The sequence below is a fragment of the Molossus molossus genome, unplaced genomic scaffold (genome assembly GCF_014108415.1).
Source record: "Molossus molossus isolate mMolMol1 unplaced genomic scaffold, mMolMol1.p scaffold_m16_p_9, whole genome shotgun sequence".
In the NCBI taxonomy this organism is placed as follows: Eukaryota; Metazoa; Chordata; class Mammalia; order Chiroptera; family Molossidae; genus Molossus; species Molossus molossus.
In genome coordinates, this window is record NW_023425403.1 from 94055312 (window position 1) to 94071587 (window position 16276).

General features: G+C 39.3%; 1 protein-coding gene across 8 annotated transcripts in view; it reads right to left on the reverse strand.

Moving 5' to 3' along the window:
* CAB39L (calcium binding protein 39 like) overlaps positions 1 to 16276 on the reverse strand; it is a 146944-nt gene that overhangs the window by 23916 nt on the left and 106752 nt on the right. For all 8 annotated transcript variants that reach the window (XM_036250116.1, XM_036250118.1, XM_036250117.1 and 5 more), the window contains 2 exons: positions 13785 to 13953; positions 1597 to 1656 (listed from right to left, as the gene is read on the reverse strand). In XM_036250116.1, coding sequence (XP_036106009.1) covers positions 1597 to 1656; positions 13785 to 13953 — 229 coding nt within the window. The remainder of the gene's footprint in view (positions 1 to 1596; positions 1657 to 13784; positions 13954 to 16276) is intronic.

Consider the following 16276-nt stretch of genomic DNA (forward strand, 5'->3'; position numbering starts at 1 on the left):
GGTAAGTTTTAATTGCAACCATAAAATGCAAATACATGTATAAGGGATGATTTGACTCTCCAAGTTACCTACTAGTTTCATTATTTTAGAGTCATATATTATGTGCTCCAGTTTAGTGGTTTATTGCTAAACTCAAGAAATATGAAATGTTTGAGGGAACATAAGTTCTCAGGGCTAGTATTCAGGTTAGTGCAGCTGGCTCTGTGTCTGTGAAACTATTAAATTATACAAGAAGTGACTATAGATACAAAGACAAAATTAGATAAATAAGGGGATCAAAGAGAATGAGTTCACGGTCTTTCAAACTGTTGTGTATTCCCTGATTTCAAAGCATTATTGCACATTACCTCACTCATTCTATAGAAAAGAGTAGCAGTTGATGCTACAGCTTTTGTCAAGCTATCTTAGCCTGGTTTTTTTCTTTTTTCACTTATTATAAATGTAACATCTAAGAATTCTTTCTTAAACATTCCATCTAGCATTTATACTTACTGAACAACCAGAGGCTTCTGGATGCCATGGGGAATAAGAATTAGTCTCCCTTCATGTTTTACATTTAGATCAAAGTATCTAATTGATGTCATGAATCTCTTCTTGCTAATTTTAGGATATGAAAATCACTTTGATTTCATGATTATACTGCTTATTCTTAATCTTGAAGGGAGACTAGCAAACAATTTATGAATAAAAGAGACATGGTTTAACTTCTGTGATTTGGATGTGTAAAGGTACAGGACAATGAGCGCTTACCAAGGTACTATCTTAAAAACTTTAAATCTTGTCAAATTCCTACCACAACCCTATGAGGTAGGCATTAAAATCCTTATTTTGAAGTAGGTACAGTAACTTGCCCAGGGTCACCCAATTAGTAAGAGGGAGAGCTGGGTATGGAAGCCAAACAAGTGGACTCGAAAGTCTATACTGTACTCTGAACCCCAGTCTTCAACAGGTAAGATTCTGTCTCTCAGGGAGCTCAAGAACCAGCCAATTAGATACAGACACACCATAATAATGCAATATGAAAAATGAGAGAGGGGCTATGTAGGGAGGCAAAAAGGGAGAAAGAGTGCATGTGGGTGTGTTAAGGGTGTGATTAGGAAAAGTTTCCTTGAAGTGTTATATTTCATCCATATTGCAAAAGGATGAGTTGTATTCACTATTAGAGAAAGGAGTTAGAAGACAGAAATATTTTGGTACTTCTACTAGTAAGTACAGTGAATTATTTACTAGGTAAAATGGTTTATCTTAGTAAGGTTGGGGTGCTCTTCCAGTTGGAAGAGCTACCTACTGGCTCTTAAGGGCAACATGGATGCTCTTGAGTCAAGATCAAGATGAGCAGGTGCTAGTTGTTTCTTGGAGCTCCAGAGCACGACAAGAGGAAGAGATGTGAAAAATGAGCCAGCCCTGACCTGCTGCCTTCTCCAACTTTCCATAAAGTTTCCTGATGACCTGACTTCCAGGTAACAGACAAATTGGGCATATGGTTGACATGGTTGGTTTCTATATGGATCATAAACAGGAATAAGTGCTCATAAACAGGAATAAGGGCAGAGGAAGAGAGAATGAGGTAAAGACTTAAAAATAACTTCTACTTACAGTGTCATAATTTTGTTCCAAGAAGTCTGCTACCAATACTTTATGTCTGGTTAGTAAATCCTAGAAAAAGAAGAGCCAAGTGAAACAAAATTATCATGGCTAATAAATTTTACAAATCTGTCTTTTCCTTCTAAGATTTAATGTCTATTAATATGAAACATATAAAAGTTTCAAAAGAAAATTTCTATTTACATCACGAAATTATTTACATTCTTAGTTTAAGATGAGACATGCAAGTTTGTTTCATGTTAAAAACGAATGTTTAAGTTCACATTATTGTTAAATTATAGAAATGATTTAATTACTAAAACAAATGGTATTTTAGAGATGAGTTTACAGTCTATTTCTTCAAGCCACAACTCTACATTGTGCATGATATAATATTCAAATAAAGTTTATGATGATCTTTTAAAAGTATCATTAATAACTAATCATTTTTAGAAAAAGAATTCTGAATGGACTAAAACCATATCTCATAAGTTAACAGATTTTCAATGATTTTAACCTTTAATTTTTTTCTTAACCACTTTTTTTTTTTTTAAATGAATTTTTATTTATTTTTTTGTTACAGATATTTTACCTTTTTACCCCATTCGCACCCCCCACCCCACCCCCCCTCCACCCTGTCCCCGGCTTAGTTGTCCATGTCCATTGGTCATGCATACATGCATATAAGTTCTGTGGTTTATCTCTTCCCACCCCCCCACCCCCTATCCCCTCTTCTGAGGGATGTCAGTCTGTGCCCAACTTCCATGTGTCTGGGTCTACTGTATTCCTCAGACTGTTATGTTCATTATATTCCGTATATAAGTGAGATCATGTTGTATTTGTCTTTTTCTGCTTGGCTTCTTTCACTTAGGATAATACTTTCCAGGTCCCTCCATGTCGTCTCAAAGGATAAGAGATCTTTCTTTCTTACCGCTGCATAGTACTCCATGGTGTATATGTACCACAGCTTTTTTATCCATTCGTCTACTGGTGGACACTTGGGCTGTTTCCAGATCTTAGCTATTGTAAATAGTGCTGCTATGAACATGGGGGTACATATATTCTTCCTGATTGGTGTTTCAGGCTTCTTAGGGTATATTCCCAGGAGTGGGATCACTGGGTCAAATGGAAGTTCAATTTTTAATTTTTTGAGGTAGCACCATATTGTTTTCCATAGCGGCTGCACCAGTCTGCATTCCCACCAGCAGTGTACTAGAGTCCCCTTTTCTTCACACCCTCGCCAACACTTGTTGTTTGATGATTTGTTGATGGCGGCCATTCTGACAGGTTTCTTAACCACTTTTAAAACAGTTGCCACAGAACGACATTTCGCAGGGCCATCTCAGTATTGTCCTACTCTGGGGTTAATGGGCTGTGAGTTACTAAGTAGCACAATGCATACTTTCACAGTTGAAGCAAGAAACCTGATCTTATTACAGACATAATTCTCAGAAAGCTGGACAAAAGCATAAAGGAATGTTTGACTATCTTCAAATCACACCTAAATCATATCCTTAATTCACCTTAATGTGGAAAGAAAACAAGCCTCACCTAATCTCTTTAATAAGCTTAGAGGCTAAATACCCCTTTTAGCTATCAAGCAAAATTTAATTAAAAACCTAAGAAGAATTTTACAGTTTTCAAAATAAATTCTTATACTTTAATACACATTTAATTAAAAGTTCCTAAAAGCATATAGAAGATACACAAAATAGTCTCACAGAGAAAAGAAGGCAGCACCAATAGTAAAACCCAACTATGTATATTTTAATAAAAAGTAAAATACTTAAAGCTTTTTACATTATAATTTTCAAGTTCAAAAACAATGAGACTAGCTATTAAGTTCATTTCATATTATTGTCACAACGTGATTGATCATTGGGCCTATCAGTGGAAACGTGGTATCTTTTTTCCCGTAGAACAGTCAGTACTGTTCTGGAACTGCAATTTTAAAATGGGAAAACAGCCCTGGCTGGGTGGCTCAGTTGGTTGAAGGATCGTCCTGTGCACCAAAAGCGGCGGGTTCAATTCCCAGTCAGGTGCATATGGAAAGCAACATATCAATGTTTCTCTCTCTCGGTGCGCTCTCTCTCTCTCTCCCTTCCTTTCTCTAAAGATCAATGAATAAACATTTCTTTGGGTGATGATTAAGAAAAATAAAAAAAAAAAACCTTTACAGGGATTCGCTCTCAGCCTGTCTGAAGTAAAAATTCAAACTATTCTCTATCGGGGACCCCTGACAGAATAAGGTAGGCCACAGTATGCTTTGAGGTCCCTAATTGTTTTCTAGATGGATATTTGAGATGCTTAGTTTTCAGACAACACCTTCCCTAAAGCTACTGACTGCTCGGTGATTTTCTGAGCCAACCCAGATCTGATGCACCATGGGAGTTCTCCACCTGCAACAAGTTGTCAGCCTTAAGTGTGAGACCCACACTCCCCTCTGCCCCAGGGCCTGCACCTGCAGCAACAGCAGTAATGCAAAAAGCACTTTGCCAATGAATGTTGCCTGGAAAGATTTTCTGTTCCCTACACATTAGTGTTACACCAAAGAAAGAGGAATCTGGACAGAGTGCTAAGGGAAAAAACTTGAAATAACTTAAAAATGCAATAATAGGGTATTAAATCTCTTTCTGGAGATGGCGGTGGGCAGGACCAGAGGGAGGGTGAGTGTGTGAGAGAGTGTGAGTGGACGCAAAGGTGGACAACAAAACCCAAGCAGTGCAGAGATGCAGAGCAGTAGGTTCCTGTGCTGCGGACGGGAGCAGCCGGCTACCTCGGTAAGCTGCCCTTCAGGGCACTTCTCCCTGTACCCCGGGGAGGTCCCACCATTTTGGAAGATCCCGGGTCTTCCCTGGAAGGAGGCAGTGGGAGCGGCTATGGCCCAGCAACCTGAGCCCACCAGCGCACCTGGCACCATCGAACCAGTGGACACTCTGTGTCAACACAGACTGGTGCACAGTAGTGGAGCTCCCAAGGTGCCGGTCACAGAAGCCACAGACAGCCCAGAGCCCAGCACCATCCCCCATAGTAGCAGCCCGATCAGAGTCCAGATATACCCCCAGCAACAGAGGCTGGGGAGCAGACATCCATCCCCAGGCAACAGAAGCACAGACCAGCAGCTGAGACCCATCCCCAAAAACTACAACAAAAGCTGAGCAGAAGTTGAGCCCCATGGGGCAGCAGCACTCCCCAGCTGCCATGGGCAGGACCTGGGGCTCCACAGAGGCCTGTGCAGTCCAGTAGCTCACAAGAGCAGAGAGAAGCCAGAGCCCAAGAGAGACTGATGCAATCCAGCTGCCCGCCTGCAGGAACTGCAGGATGCAGGAGCACCAGAGAGGCCTGTGCGACCCAGCAGGGACTGGGCTATCCAGTTACCCTTGGGACCTGTGGGGCGCTGAAGCACCAGAGAGGCCTTTGCGACCCAGCAGAGATTGTGTGATCTAGTTACCCCCAGGACCTGCGGGGTGCTGAAATACCACAGAGGCCTGTGCGACCCAGCAGAGGCTGTGCCATCCGGTTACCGTGGGACATGCCAGGTGCTGAAGCACCAGAGAGGCCTGTGTGACCCAGCAGGAACTGTGCCATCCAATTACCCATGGGACCTGTGGGGTGTTGAAGCACCAGAGAGGCCTGTGCGACCCAGCAGCCCATAACATAGGCATAGAGCCAGGACCCAAAGGGACTGTGCGATCCAGTTACCCGCGGGACCTGCAGGGTGTTGGGGGGCACCAGAGAGGCCTGTGAGACCCAGCTGTGCACAAGATAGGCATAGAAGATGTGAAAAATAGAGGCGGAGTGAATAGAAGCTACGCAGTCAATCTCCCAGGACCAAACAGGAATTACAACTAAAAGAAAAATCCTCGGAAAAAAGCAACAGAAAAGCAGCAGGACAGAACCATATAACCAGAGACACTGGTAGCATCTGCAGAGGCATGAGAGGGCGGTGGGCTGGAGCCCACGGATAGCAGCAGTCTTAGCTGTGAGCAGCACCCTTGGGGAATAAAGACTAAGCCCGCTCCACAGTGCAAAGAACCAAGACATAGCCCTAAAATAGCCACAGCCACTCACCTGGGGCTTCGGCAGAGGAGGGAAGACTGGGATGGAACTCTGTGGGGACAACCAAAATTTGGAGGGCACTCAGAGGTTTTGCTGAGTTGCAGCCACAAAGGACAGTGGCCAGTGTGCTCCTTCCCAGAGCTGTGGGGAAAAGCAGCAGCACTGCCCCTTGGAGATTCAGCTTTTCCCAGGTGAGGCAAAGAATTGTAAATTGAGGCTCATTAATAACCAGCATCTATCCCACCCTCTGGAAATTCTCTTAGGCAGAACACCAGGGCTACATTCCAAGGCACTGAGTAACGGAGACTACTAGCCACCAGGAAAAAGCTAGAGAATAACTGAACCTTTCCTGGGCTTGCAAATATACCCAGGAAAATAGGACTTGACAGTGGTGTTTAACGTGGGCTCACCTAGGCTCATCCAAACCCAGTAGAGGGAGCCACAAACAGCAGAACACCAACACCCACAGGGAAAATTTGGCAGGCTCAAGAGATAGCCAAAATGGTGAAACAAATCTGAAATGAAAGAACAAGAGAACTCTATCGAAGATGAGATAAATGAAATGCAGCTAAGCAAATTACCAGAGGTAGAGTTCAGAGCCATGATCTTGAGGAAGCTCAACAGCATGAGTAAGGACATCAGCACCATGAGTAAAGATACAGAAACACTGAAAACCAACAAAGTGGAAATGAAGAATGACATAGCAGAAATAAGAACACATTGGAAGGACTAACCAGCAGAGTAGAGGAAGCTGAGGACCGGATCAATGAATTAGAAGACAGGGTAGAAAAAAATCAACCAATCAGAAAACCAAAAGAAAAAAACAATTAAAAAACAGGAAGACAGCTTAAGAGAACTGTGGGACAACTGGAAACGTAATAACATTCGCATCATAGGAGTCCCCGAAGAGGAAGAAAATGGGCAAGGGTTAGAGAATATAGTTGAAGAAATAGTGACAGAAAACTTTCCTAACTTGTTGAAGGAAGAAGGCATTCAACTTCAAGAAGCATAGAGAGCCCCAAGTAAGAAGAACCCAAACAGGCCCACACCAAGACACATAGTAATTAAAATTCCAAAAATTAAAGACATAGAATCCCAAGGGTAGCAAGAGATAAGCAACAGGTTACCTACAAAGGAAACCCCATAAGGATCTCAGTTGACTTCTCAACAGAAACATTACAGGCCAGAAGGGAATGGCATGAAGTAATCAAGGTCATGAAAAACAAGGATCTGAATCTAAGACTACTCTATCCACAAGGCTATCATTCAAAATAGAAGTCAAATAAAGAGCTTCCCAGACAAGAAAAGGCTAAGGGAATAAATTAACACCAAAACAGCACTGCAAAGTATGCTAAAAGGACTGCTGTAATTAGTAAAACAAAACAAACAAACAAAAAAAAAACAGGAAGAAAAATATAACCACACTAAACAAAAATGGCAATAAATAATTACATATCAATAATCACCTTAAATGTAAATGGACTGAATGCTCTTATAAAAAGACACAGAGTAGCTGACTGGATAAGAAAGCACGACTCACATATATGTTGTTTGCAAGAAACCCACCTCACAACAAAAGATTCACATAGGTTGAAAGTGAAGGGATGAAAAAATATCTTTCAAGCAAATGAAAAGCAAAAAAAAGCTGGGGTAGCAACACTCATATCTGATAAAGTAGATTTCAAAAAGAAGGCCATAACTAGAGAAAAAGAAGGCCACTACATAATATTGAAAGAATCTATCCAACAGGAAGATATAACCTTGGTAAACATATATGCAACCAATTTAGGAGCACCAACATATATTAAAAATCTTTTGGAGGACTTCAAAAGAAAAATCAACAGCAATACAATCATAGCAGGGGACTTCAACACCCCACTGACATCACTGGATAGATCTTCTAGACAGAAAATTAACAAGGAAACACAGACTCTAAATGAAGCACTAGATCAAATGGATTTCATAGATATCTACAAAGAATTACAACCCCAAACTGCAGAATTCACATTCTTATCAAGTGCACATGAAACATTCTCAAAGACAGACCACATGTTAGGGCACAAACTAAGTCTCTACAAGTTCAAGAAGACTGAAATAATATCAAGCACCTTCTCAGACCACAATGGCATGCAACTAGGAATCACTTGCAACAAGAACATGCAAAGACATTTGAAAACATGGAGGCTAAATAGCATGTTATTGAACAATGAATGGGTCACCATGGAGATCAAGGAAGAAATTTAAAACTTCCTGGAAACCAATGAAAATGAAGACACAACACAAAATCTATGGGATGCAGCAAAAGCAGTTCTGAGAGGTAAGTTCACAGCACTACAGACCTACTTCAAGAAGCAAGAAAAATTTCTAGTTGACTGTCTAACCTCACAACTTAAAGAACTAGAAAGCAAACAAAAAGAAAACCCCAGAGCAAGTAGAAGGAAGGAAATAGTAAAGATCAGAGCAGAAATCAATGACATGGAGACCAAAAAAACAATTCAAAGGATCAATGAAACAAAGAGCTGAATCTTTGACAAGATAAAGATTGATGGGCCCCCTTAGCTAGACTCACCAAGAAACAAAGAGAGAGAACCCAAATTCACAAAATCAGAAATGAAAGAGGAGAAATAATAACTGACACCACAGAAATACAAAGGATTGTTAACAGATATTATGAACAATTATATGGCAACAAATTCAATAATCTAAGCAAAATAGACAAATTTCTATAAACACATAGTCTCCCAAAACTAAACTGGGAAGAGATAGAAAACTTGAACAGACCAATAACAGCAAGAGAAATTGAAGATGTAATCAAGACTCTCCCAGCAAACAGAAGCCCAGGCCCGGACAGCTTCATGGGGGAATTTTACCAAACATTCAAAGATGAACTAATAACCATTCTCCTCAAACTATTCCAAAAAATTCAAGAAGGAACTCGTTTTATGAAGCCAGCATAATTCAAATTCCAAAACCAGAAAAAGACACTACAAAGGAAGAAAACTACAGACCAATATCCCTGATGAACATAGATGCCAAAATCCTGGACAAAATACTAGCAAATCGAATCCAGCAATACATCAAAAAAATTATTCACCATGACCAAGTGGGATTCATCCCAGGGATGCAAGGCTGGTACAATATTCACACATCAATAAATGTGATACACCACATATATAAAATGAAAGATAAAAATCATATGATCACATCAATAGAGGCTGAAAAAGCATTCGACAAAATCCAGCAACCATTTATGATAAAAACACTCTGCAATCTGGGAATAGAACGATCATATCTTGACATTATAAAGGCCATATATGAAAGACCTACAGCCAACATCATACTCAATGGGCAAAAATTGAAAGAATTTCCCTTAAGAACAAGAACAAGAAAAGGATGCCCACTTTCGCCACTCTTATTTAACATAGTATTGGAAATCTTAGCCACAGCAATCAGACAGGAAGAAAAAATAAAAGGGATCCAAGTGAGAAAGGAGGAAATAAAATTGTCATTATTCGCCAATGACATGATACTATACATAGAAATCCCCAAATACTCCATCAAAATTTTACTAGACTTAATAAATAAATTTGGCAAAGTAGCAGGATACACAATTAACATCAAGAAATCGATGGCATTCTTATACACCAATGATGAACTCACAGAAACAAAAACTAAAAAGCAATCCCATTTACTATCACAGCAAAAAAATTACGATACCTAAGAATAAACTTAACCAAAGAAATAAAGGACCTATTCACAGAAAACTACAGGTCATTGAAAAAAGAAATAGAGGAAGATATAAAAAAGTGGAGGCACATACCTTGTTCATGAATTGGAAGAATTAACATCATTAAAATGTCCATACTGCCCAAAGAAATCAATAGATTCAATACAATCCCCATCAAAATACCAACGGCATACTTCACAGAACTAGAACAAATACTTCAAAAGTTCATATGGAACCAAAAAATACCTCAAATAGCCACAGCAATCTTGAAAAAGAAGGGCAAAGTAGGTGGGATCAGAATACCAGATATCAGGTTATACTACAAAGGCATGTAATCAAAACAGCCTGGTACTGGCACAAGAACAGGCATATAGACCAGTGGAACAGAACTGAGAACCCAGAAATGGACCCAAGGCAATATGCTCAATTAATATTTGACAAAGGAGGCAAGAGCATACAGTGGATTAAAGACAGCCTCTTTAAAAATGGTGTTGGGAAAATTGGACAGCTACATGCAAAAAAATGAAACTAGACCATCAACTTACACCATACACAAGAATAAACTCAAAATGGATAAAAGACTGAAATGTGACTCATGAATCCATAAAAATCCTAGAAAAAACTGTAGGCAAGAAAATTTCAGACATCATACGCAGCAGAATTTTCACTGATACATCACCTAAGGCAGCAGAAACAAAGGAGAAAATGAACACATGGGACTACATCAAACTAAAAAGATTCTGCACAGCAAAAATTAATCATCAAAATGGAAAGGCAACCCACTGTATGGGAGAGCATAATTGCAATGATATATCAGATAAAGGGTTAATTTCCAATATTTAGAGAGTGCTCATACTACTCAACAAAAGGAAAACAAAGAACCCAATTAAAAAAATGGGCAGAAGCCCTGGCCGGTTTGGCTCGGCGGTTAGAGAGTCCGCCTGCAGTCCAGAGAGACCCGGGTTCGGTTCCCGCTAAGGACATGTAGCTCGGTTGCAGTTTGTCCCCGGCCGTGGTTGGTCGTGCAGGTGGCGGCCACTTGATGTGTCCCTCTCACGTCGATGTTTCTCTCTCTCTCTCCCTCCCACTCTATCTGAACAAAAAAATGGAAAAATGTCCTCGGGTGAGGATAAAAAAAAAAAATGGGCAGAAGAACTAAATAGACATCTCTCCAAACAGGACATACAAATGGCCAAGAGACATATGAAGAAATGCTCAACCTCACTAATCATCAGAGAGATGCAAATTAAAACAACAATGAGGTATCAATCACCTCACACCCGTCAGAATGGCCACCATCAAAACAAATCATCAAACAACAAGTGTTGGTGAGGGTGTGGAGAAAAGGGGACCCTAGTACACTGCTGGTGGGAATGCAGACTGGTGCAGCCACTATGGAAAACAATATGGTGTTACCTCAAAAAATTAAAAATTGAACTTCCATTTGACCCACTGATTCCGCTTCTAGGAATATACCCTAAGAAGCCTGAAACACCAATCAGAAAGAATATATGTACCCCCATGTTTGTAGCAGCACTATTTATAATAACTAAGATCTGGAAAAAGCCCCAATGTCCATCAGTAGATGAATGGATAAAAAAGCAGTGGTACATATACACAATGGAGTACTATGCAGCTGTAAGAAAAGATCTCTTATCCTTTGAGACAACATGGAGGGACCTGGAAAGTATTATCCTAAGCAAAACAAGCCAAACAGAGAAAGACAAGTATCATATGATCTCACTTATTTGTGGAATATAATGAATATAACAATCTGAAGAATGGGGTAGTCAAAGAGTTGTGGAAGTGGGGTACAGACTAACAATCCCCTGAAGAAGGGGTGGTGGGGAAGAGATAAACCACAGAACTTATATGCATGTATGCATGAACAATGGACATGGACAACAAAGCTGGGGACAGGGTGGGAAGGGAAGGGAAGGGGAGGGGTGAATCAGTGGGTTAAAAAGGAGAAATATGTGTAACAAAAATGAATAAATTAATTAATAATAAATAAATAAATAAATCTCTTTCTGTTAGAAAAAAAAATGCAATAACAGAAGAATAAGGTAGGACAGAATTCCTCCAGCACATGTATATTATGGACACAGCCAATAAATGATTTGTATTCTCTTTCTGACACACACACTCTCTTACACTTGAGGGTGTACATATTATATATTTATGGATATACCATAACATTTATGTCATAATAAACATATGCCATGGATATATAGTAGGTCCTCACTTAACAATGTCAGTAGGTTCTGTGACTTTAAGTGAAACAACGTTAAAACAAAACTAATTTTACCATAAGCTAATTGACATAAAGAAAGGTTAAGTTCTTATGGCATCTCATCAATGTTATAATGAAATGACATTAAATGAAATGATGTTATTTGAGGACTTGCTGAACATAAACATGTGTAGATATACACATAATACATAGACACATATAATTGTAGTATTATTATAAAGCATATAACTGAGAGGGGGGAAAAAAGAAACTAACTAGGATTAACCCCCCCCAAAAAAAAGCAGAAAACTGCAAATCAAAATAAAGTTCAAACTGTAAAGAATTTAAAATTTTAAACATTATTTGAAATAGTATACACTCTATCATCCCACCTCCTAACAATTCTGTTTGACAGATCTAAATTCACAGTCTAAGTATTATGCTTTAAAAATAAATGGGATGTTGATGTTTTAATAGTGGGTGGAGTCAAGAGGCACAAAGGCAAGGATATGATACTAGATTCACCAACAGCTGCTTTCAAGGATTTATTACATGCATGGGGCTGTGCTGAGTACTTGACACACATCATTTCCAATCTTCACAACTCCACAAAGCAGGAATTATTTTCTTCGTCTCACAGATAAGAAAAGTGAACTAACTTTCTCCAGGGCACACGGCTAGTCAGGTGGCAGAGGGATGGAATTCAAACCACTTCAATATGCTGATTCTCAGAGGAGGATGAAAAAAGATTATGGTTGCAAGAAATCTTACTCATTTTGGAAAGGACAATTTGCAGACAATATCATGACAAAAACATAAACTAACAATGTTAAAACATTAATGACTAAACTGGGCAACAGTCAACTTGGAGTGCAAAACAAAAAAGGTTTGTCTAAGAGGTTAAAAGTAAAAGCCAAACTAATATAAAACCAAACCAAATAAACAAACCCCTTTGAGACCTGCTACTTTAAAAAAAATGACTTAAGGTCACTGTTACATATTTTAACAGCAGAATTTTGGGACAATGTAGAAAATTGGTATTTCCAATGTTGATAGCATACTAGAAAACTTTTTTGGTTATTTAGATTTTTAAGGATTTAAGTTCAACAAACAATATGCTAAAATACAAATGAAAACATTAGAGTTTTTTGTGATTCAGTATTGTGCTGCAAATTAAATTGGGCTGAACATACAACTGCAGGACATTATTATCAAGTATAGTTTATTCTGTTAAATGTTTTGGGGGAAGTTTCCAAACTTTTTCCTGCATTAAAGTTTGTGCTATGTTTATAATTATTTGTGAAGCCTTACTTTTTTTTCTTTTTTACTTCTTTTTTTTAAATTTTTTATTATTGATTTTAGAGAAGAGGAAGTGAGAGGGAGAGAGAGATAGAAATATCTATGAGAGAGAACATCGATTGGCAGCCTCCTGCATGCCCTGCCACTGGGAATCTGGCTCACAACCTAGGCATGTATCCTGACTGGGAATCAAACCAGCAACTTCTTGGTGCATGGGTAAACACTCAACCACTGAGCCACCCCAGCCTGACTATTTTTCCAGATTTTTAGAGTAAAAAGGAAGGGAGGACAGAGGGAGAGTGACAGAGAGAGAGAGAGAGAGAGAGAGAGAGAGAGAGAGAGAGAGAGAGAGAGAGAGAAAGAGAAACATTAATTGGTTGCCTCCCATACAGGGATTGAACCTGCAACCCAGGCATGTACCCTCGACCAGGAATTGAACCTGAGACCCTTTGGTCCATGGGCTGATGCTCAAATCACTGAACCAAATCAGCCAGGGCTACCTCATTCCTTTCTTTGGAGGTAAACACTCTATTTCTCAGATATCCTTCTAGAGGCATTTGATACATATACACCTTAAGTGGAAGCTTATACCCTTTGTTTTTAATAAAAGAAAATAAAAGTATGACATACGCAGAGCACTGTATTTTCCTTGGGTTTTTTTTTCATTGAGATGTCTTTTATACAATGTGACAGACTGGCCTAATAGACTGTATTCTATTTACCAATGCCTCTTATGATGCACATCATACACAGCTGTCTATGCGCATGCCTAAGAAATAGAGTTTTCTGCTTTTAAAAATTAAATTGCTTCTTCAGAAGCCAGTAGACTTCAACTAAATGCTGAAACTAAATAATCTAGTTTATTAAGGAAAGAAAAATTACCTTAAAAGTAGCAAAGGCATCTGAAGCAATATCAAATGTTGACAGCTCCACATACTTAAAGAAATCTCTGAATTGATTAGAAAAGAGGATGATTTTGGCAAGTGGTTCATGTCGAATACATTCTCTCAGCATAATTCCACAACGTAAGGCAATCTGTGGGGCTTCATATCTACAATATAAACGAGATAAACAGAAAAGTCTGTTATCTTATTAACAAAATAATATTAATAGTATCAAAAGAACCTTTTCAATACTGCTGTTAAAGGAAGCAATAGATAGCGGTTGTCATAGTTCATTCAAACACCATTCATTCAATACCACTGAATATCTATGATGTGTCTGGTACTATTCCAGATGCTGGAGGTACAGCAGTAAGCAGACAAGGCCACTGGCTTCTTAGTGTTAATATTTTAGTGAGATTATGTCTGGTGGGGGAAGAGGCAGGCTATAAACAATGAAAAGATAATTTCATATTCTGAGAAGGGCTATGAAATAAAGAATAAAATAGTGTGTCAGGCTAAGCCTCTCATGAAAAGATTGGCATTTCCCTTGGTTGCCCTTCGAACCCTATACCTAATCAGTGGCTAGACAGAGTGGTTCCAGTAACTGCAGGAATTTGCTTTACAGGGGGAAAGTACCCCTGACTCTAATGCATGACCTTATCCTCATTATAGTAGTAAAAAAACACACCCCTGGGTGGAGATTTAAGACACTAATGACACATGTAATTCAGGAAGAAACATGTGATGTACTGTGACAGCACCAAAGAGCACCACTCTAGCCCTGGCTGGTTTGGCTCAGTGGTTAAAGCGTTGGCCTGCGGTCCAGAGAGACCCGGGTTCGGTTCCCGTTAAGGGAATGTACCTCGGTTGCAGTTTGTCCCCAGCTCTGGTCAGTCGTGTGGGTGGCAGCCACTCGATGTGTTCCTCTCATTTATGTTGTAGAACATCGATGTTTCTCTCTCTCTCTCTGTTCCTCTCTCTCCCTCCCACTCTACCTGAACAAAAAATGGAAAAATGTCCTTGGGTGAGGATTAAAAAAAAAGAGCACCACTCTACATGCTTAAACGTGACACTTAGATGTCATATTTCCTGCCTAAAATCCTTTAAAACTGCTCCCTAGCCATTGCTCAAAGTGCAGCATCTTTCCTCTTTTCTAAGGGTTGTCTCCCTTTGTGCACAAAGCTTTAATAAACCTTCACCTGAGTCCTAATTCTGTGGGTAGTCTATCTCTATCCTGGGAGTTCCCAAGAACCCAGAGCTCGCTATCAATCAGTATATTTAGAGTGTAACTACTACTTTGTTTACTTTACTTTAGGTTGAGTGGTCAGGGAATAGGCAAAGGGTTTCAAGCAAACGGAACTAACTGTGCAAAGCCTCCCAGGCAAGAACCAGCTTGGTGAGTTAGAGAAGGAGGAGGCCACAGTAGTTGAAATTCAGGGGGGAAGGGTAGAGAATGATGTAAAATGAGGCAGGAGTGGAGAGAAGGGCAGGGGCCAGATCACCTATGGCTCTGTAAGCCAAAGTAAGGATTTTAGTAGGAAGTTTTTGGAGAGTTTAAGCAAGAAATTAACATGACCTAATATGTGCTTTGAAAAGATCACTCTGGCTACTTGTGGAGAATCTATTGTAAAACAGGAAAGAATGGGATGGGGAGCTACAGTAGAAGCAGGGAGATCAAGTAGGAGGAGGAGCAGAAGTTCAACTAGAGATGATGGTGGCTTGGATGGGGGCAGTAGTAGTAGAACCATTGGCTGTGAGCAGATCATGCATATAGTTTGAAGGGAGAGTCACTAGGCTTTATTAGATTCAAATTCAATTTTATTTTGGCAATTATATTTTTTAGGTGGTGCTGTATAGATCACACATATCACATCAGGTGACATACATTTAGTAATGCTAAGACTGAGCAATGGGTTCAGATAATGATAGCCTACTCCGTTATAAAGTTCCCCATCAACCTTACACTTAATTGTTTTACCATTCATTGAAGAACACTGCCTGAATCAGTCATTTCATTAAGGATTACAAAAAAGTGATTTTCTAATTCTATCATTCCTCATGTATTTATTGACTAGAGTAGTTTTACAGAGAATAACTGTCCTTCATCCACCACAACAATTTAATTATTTCATTAAAGACTCATAACAACCTACTGAAGTAGGTTTTATGATTACCTCTATATTGCAAGGAGGAAATCAACACTTAAGGAAGTTAGATAACTTGCCCAATACCTTACAGCCAATAAGTAGCAGAATCCTGACTGAAAACACAGCACACTGTGACAATGAATAGCCAATGGCATATAATGCAACATTATTTTAGTATGAAGATAACATTACAAATTTTATTCTTATTTTATAGATAAGGAAACTGCAGCTTGGAAAGGTGAAGTGACTTGCCTACAGTCACAGTACCAGGAAATGCAAGAGACCAGGAAAAGAAATAATCAGAGAACAAAAAAGAGTTCTTATAATTAAAAATAGGGCGGAT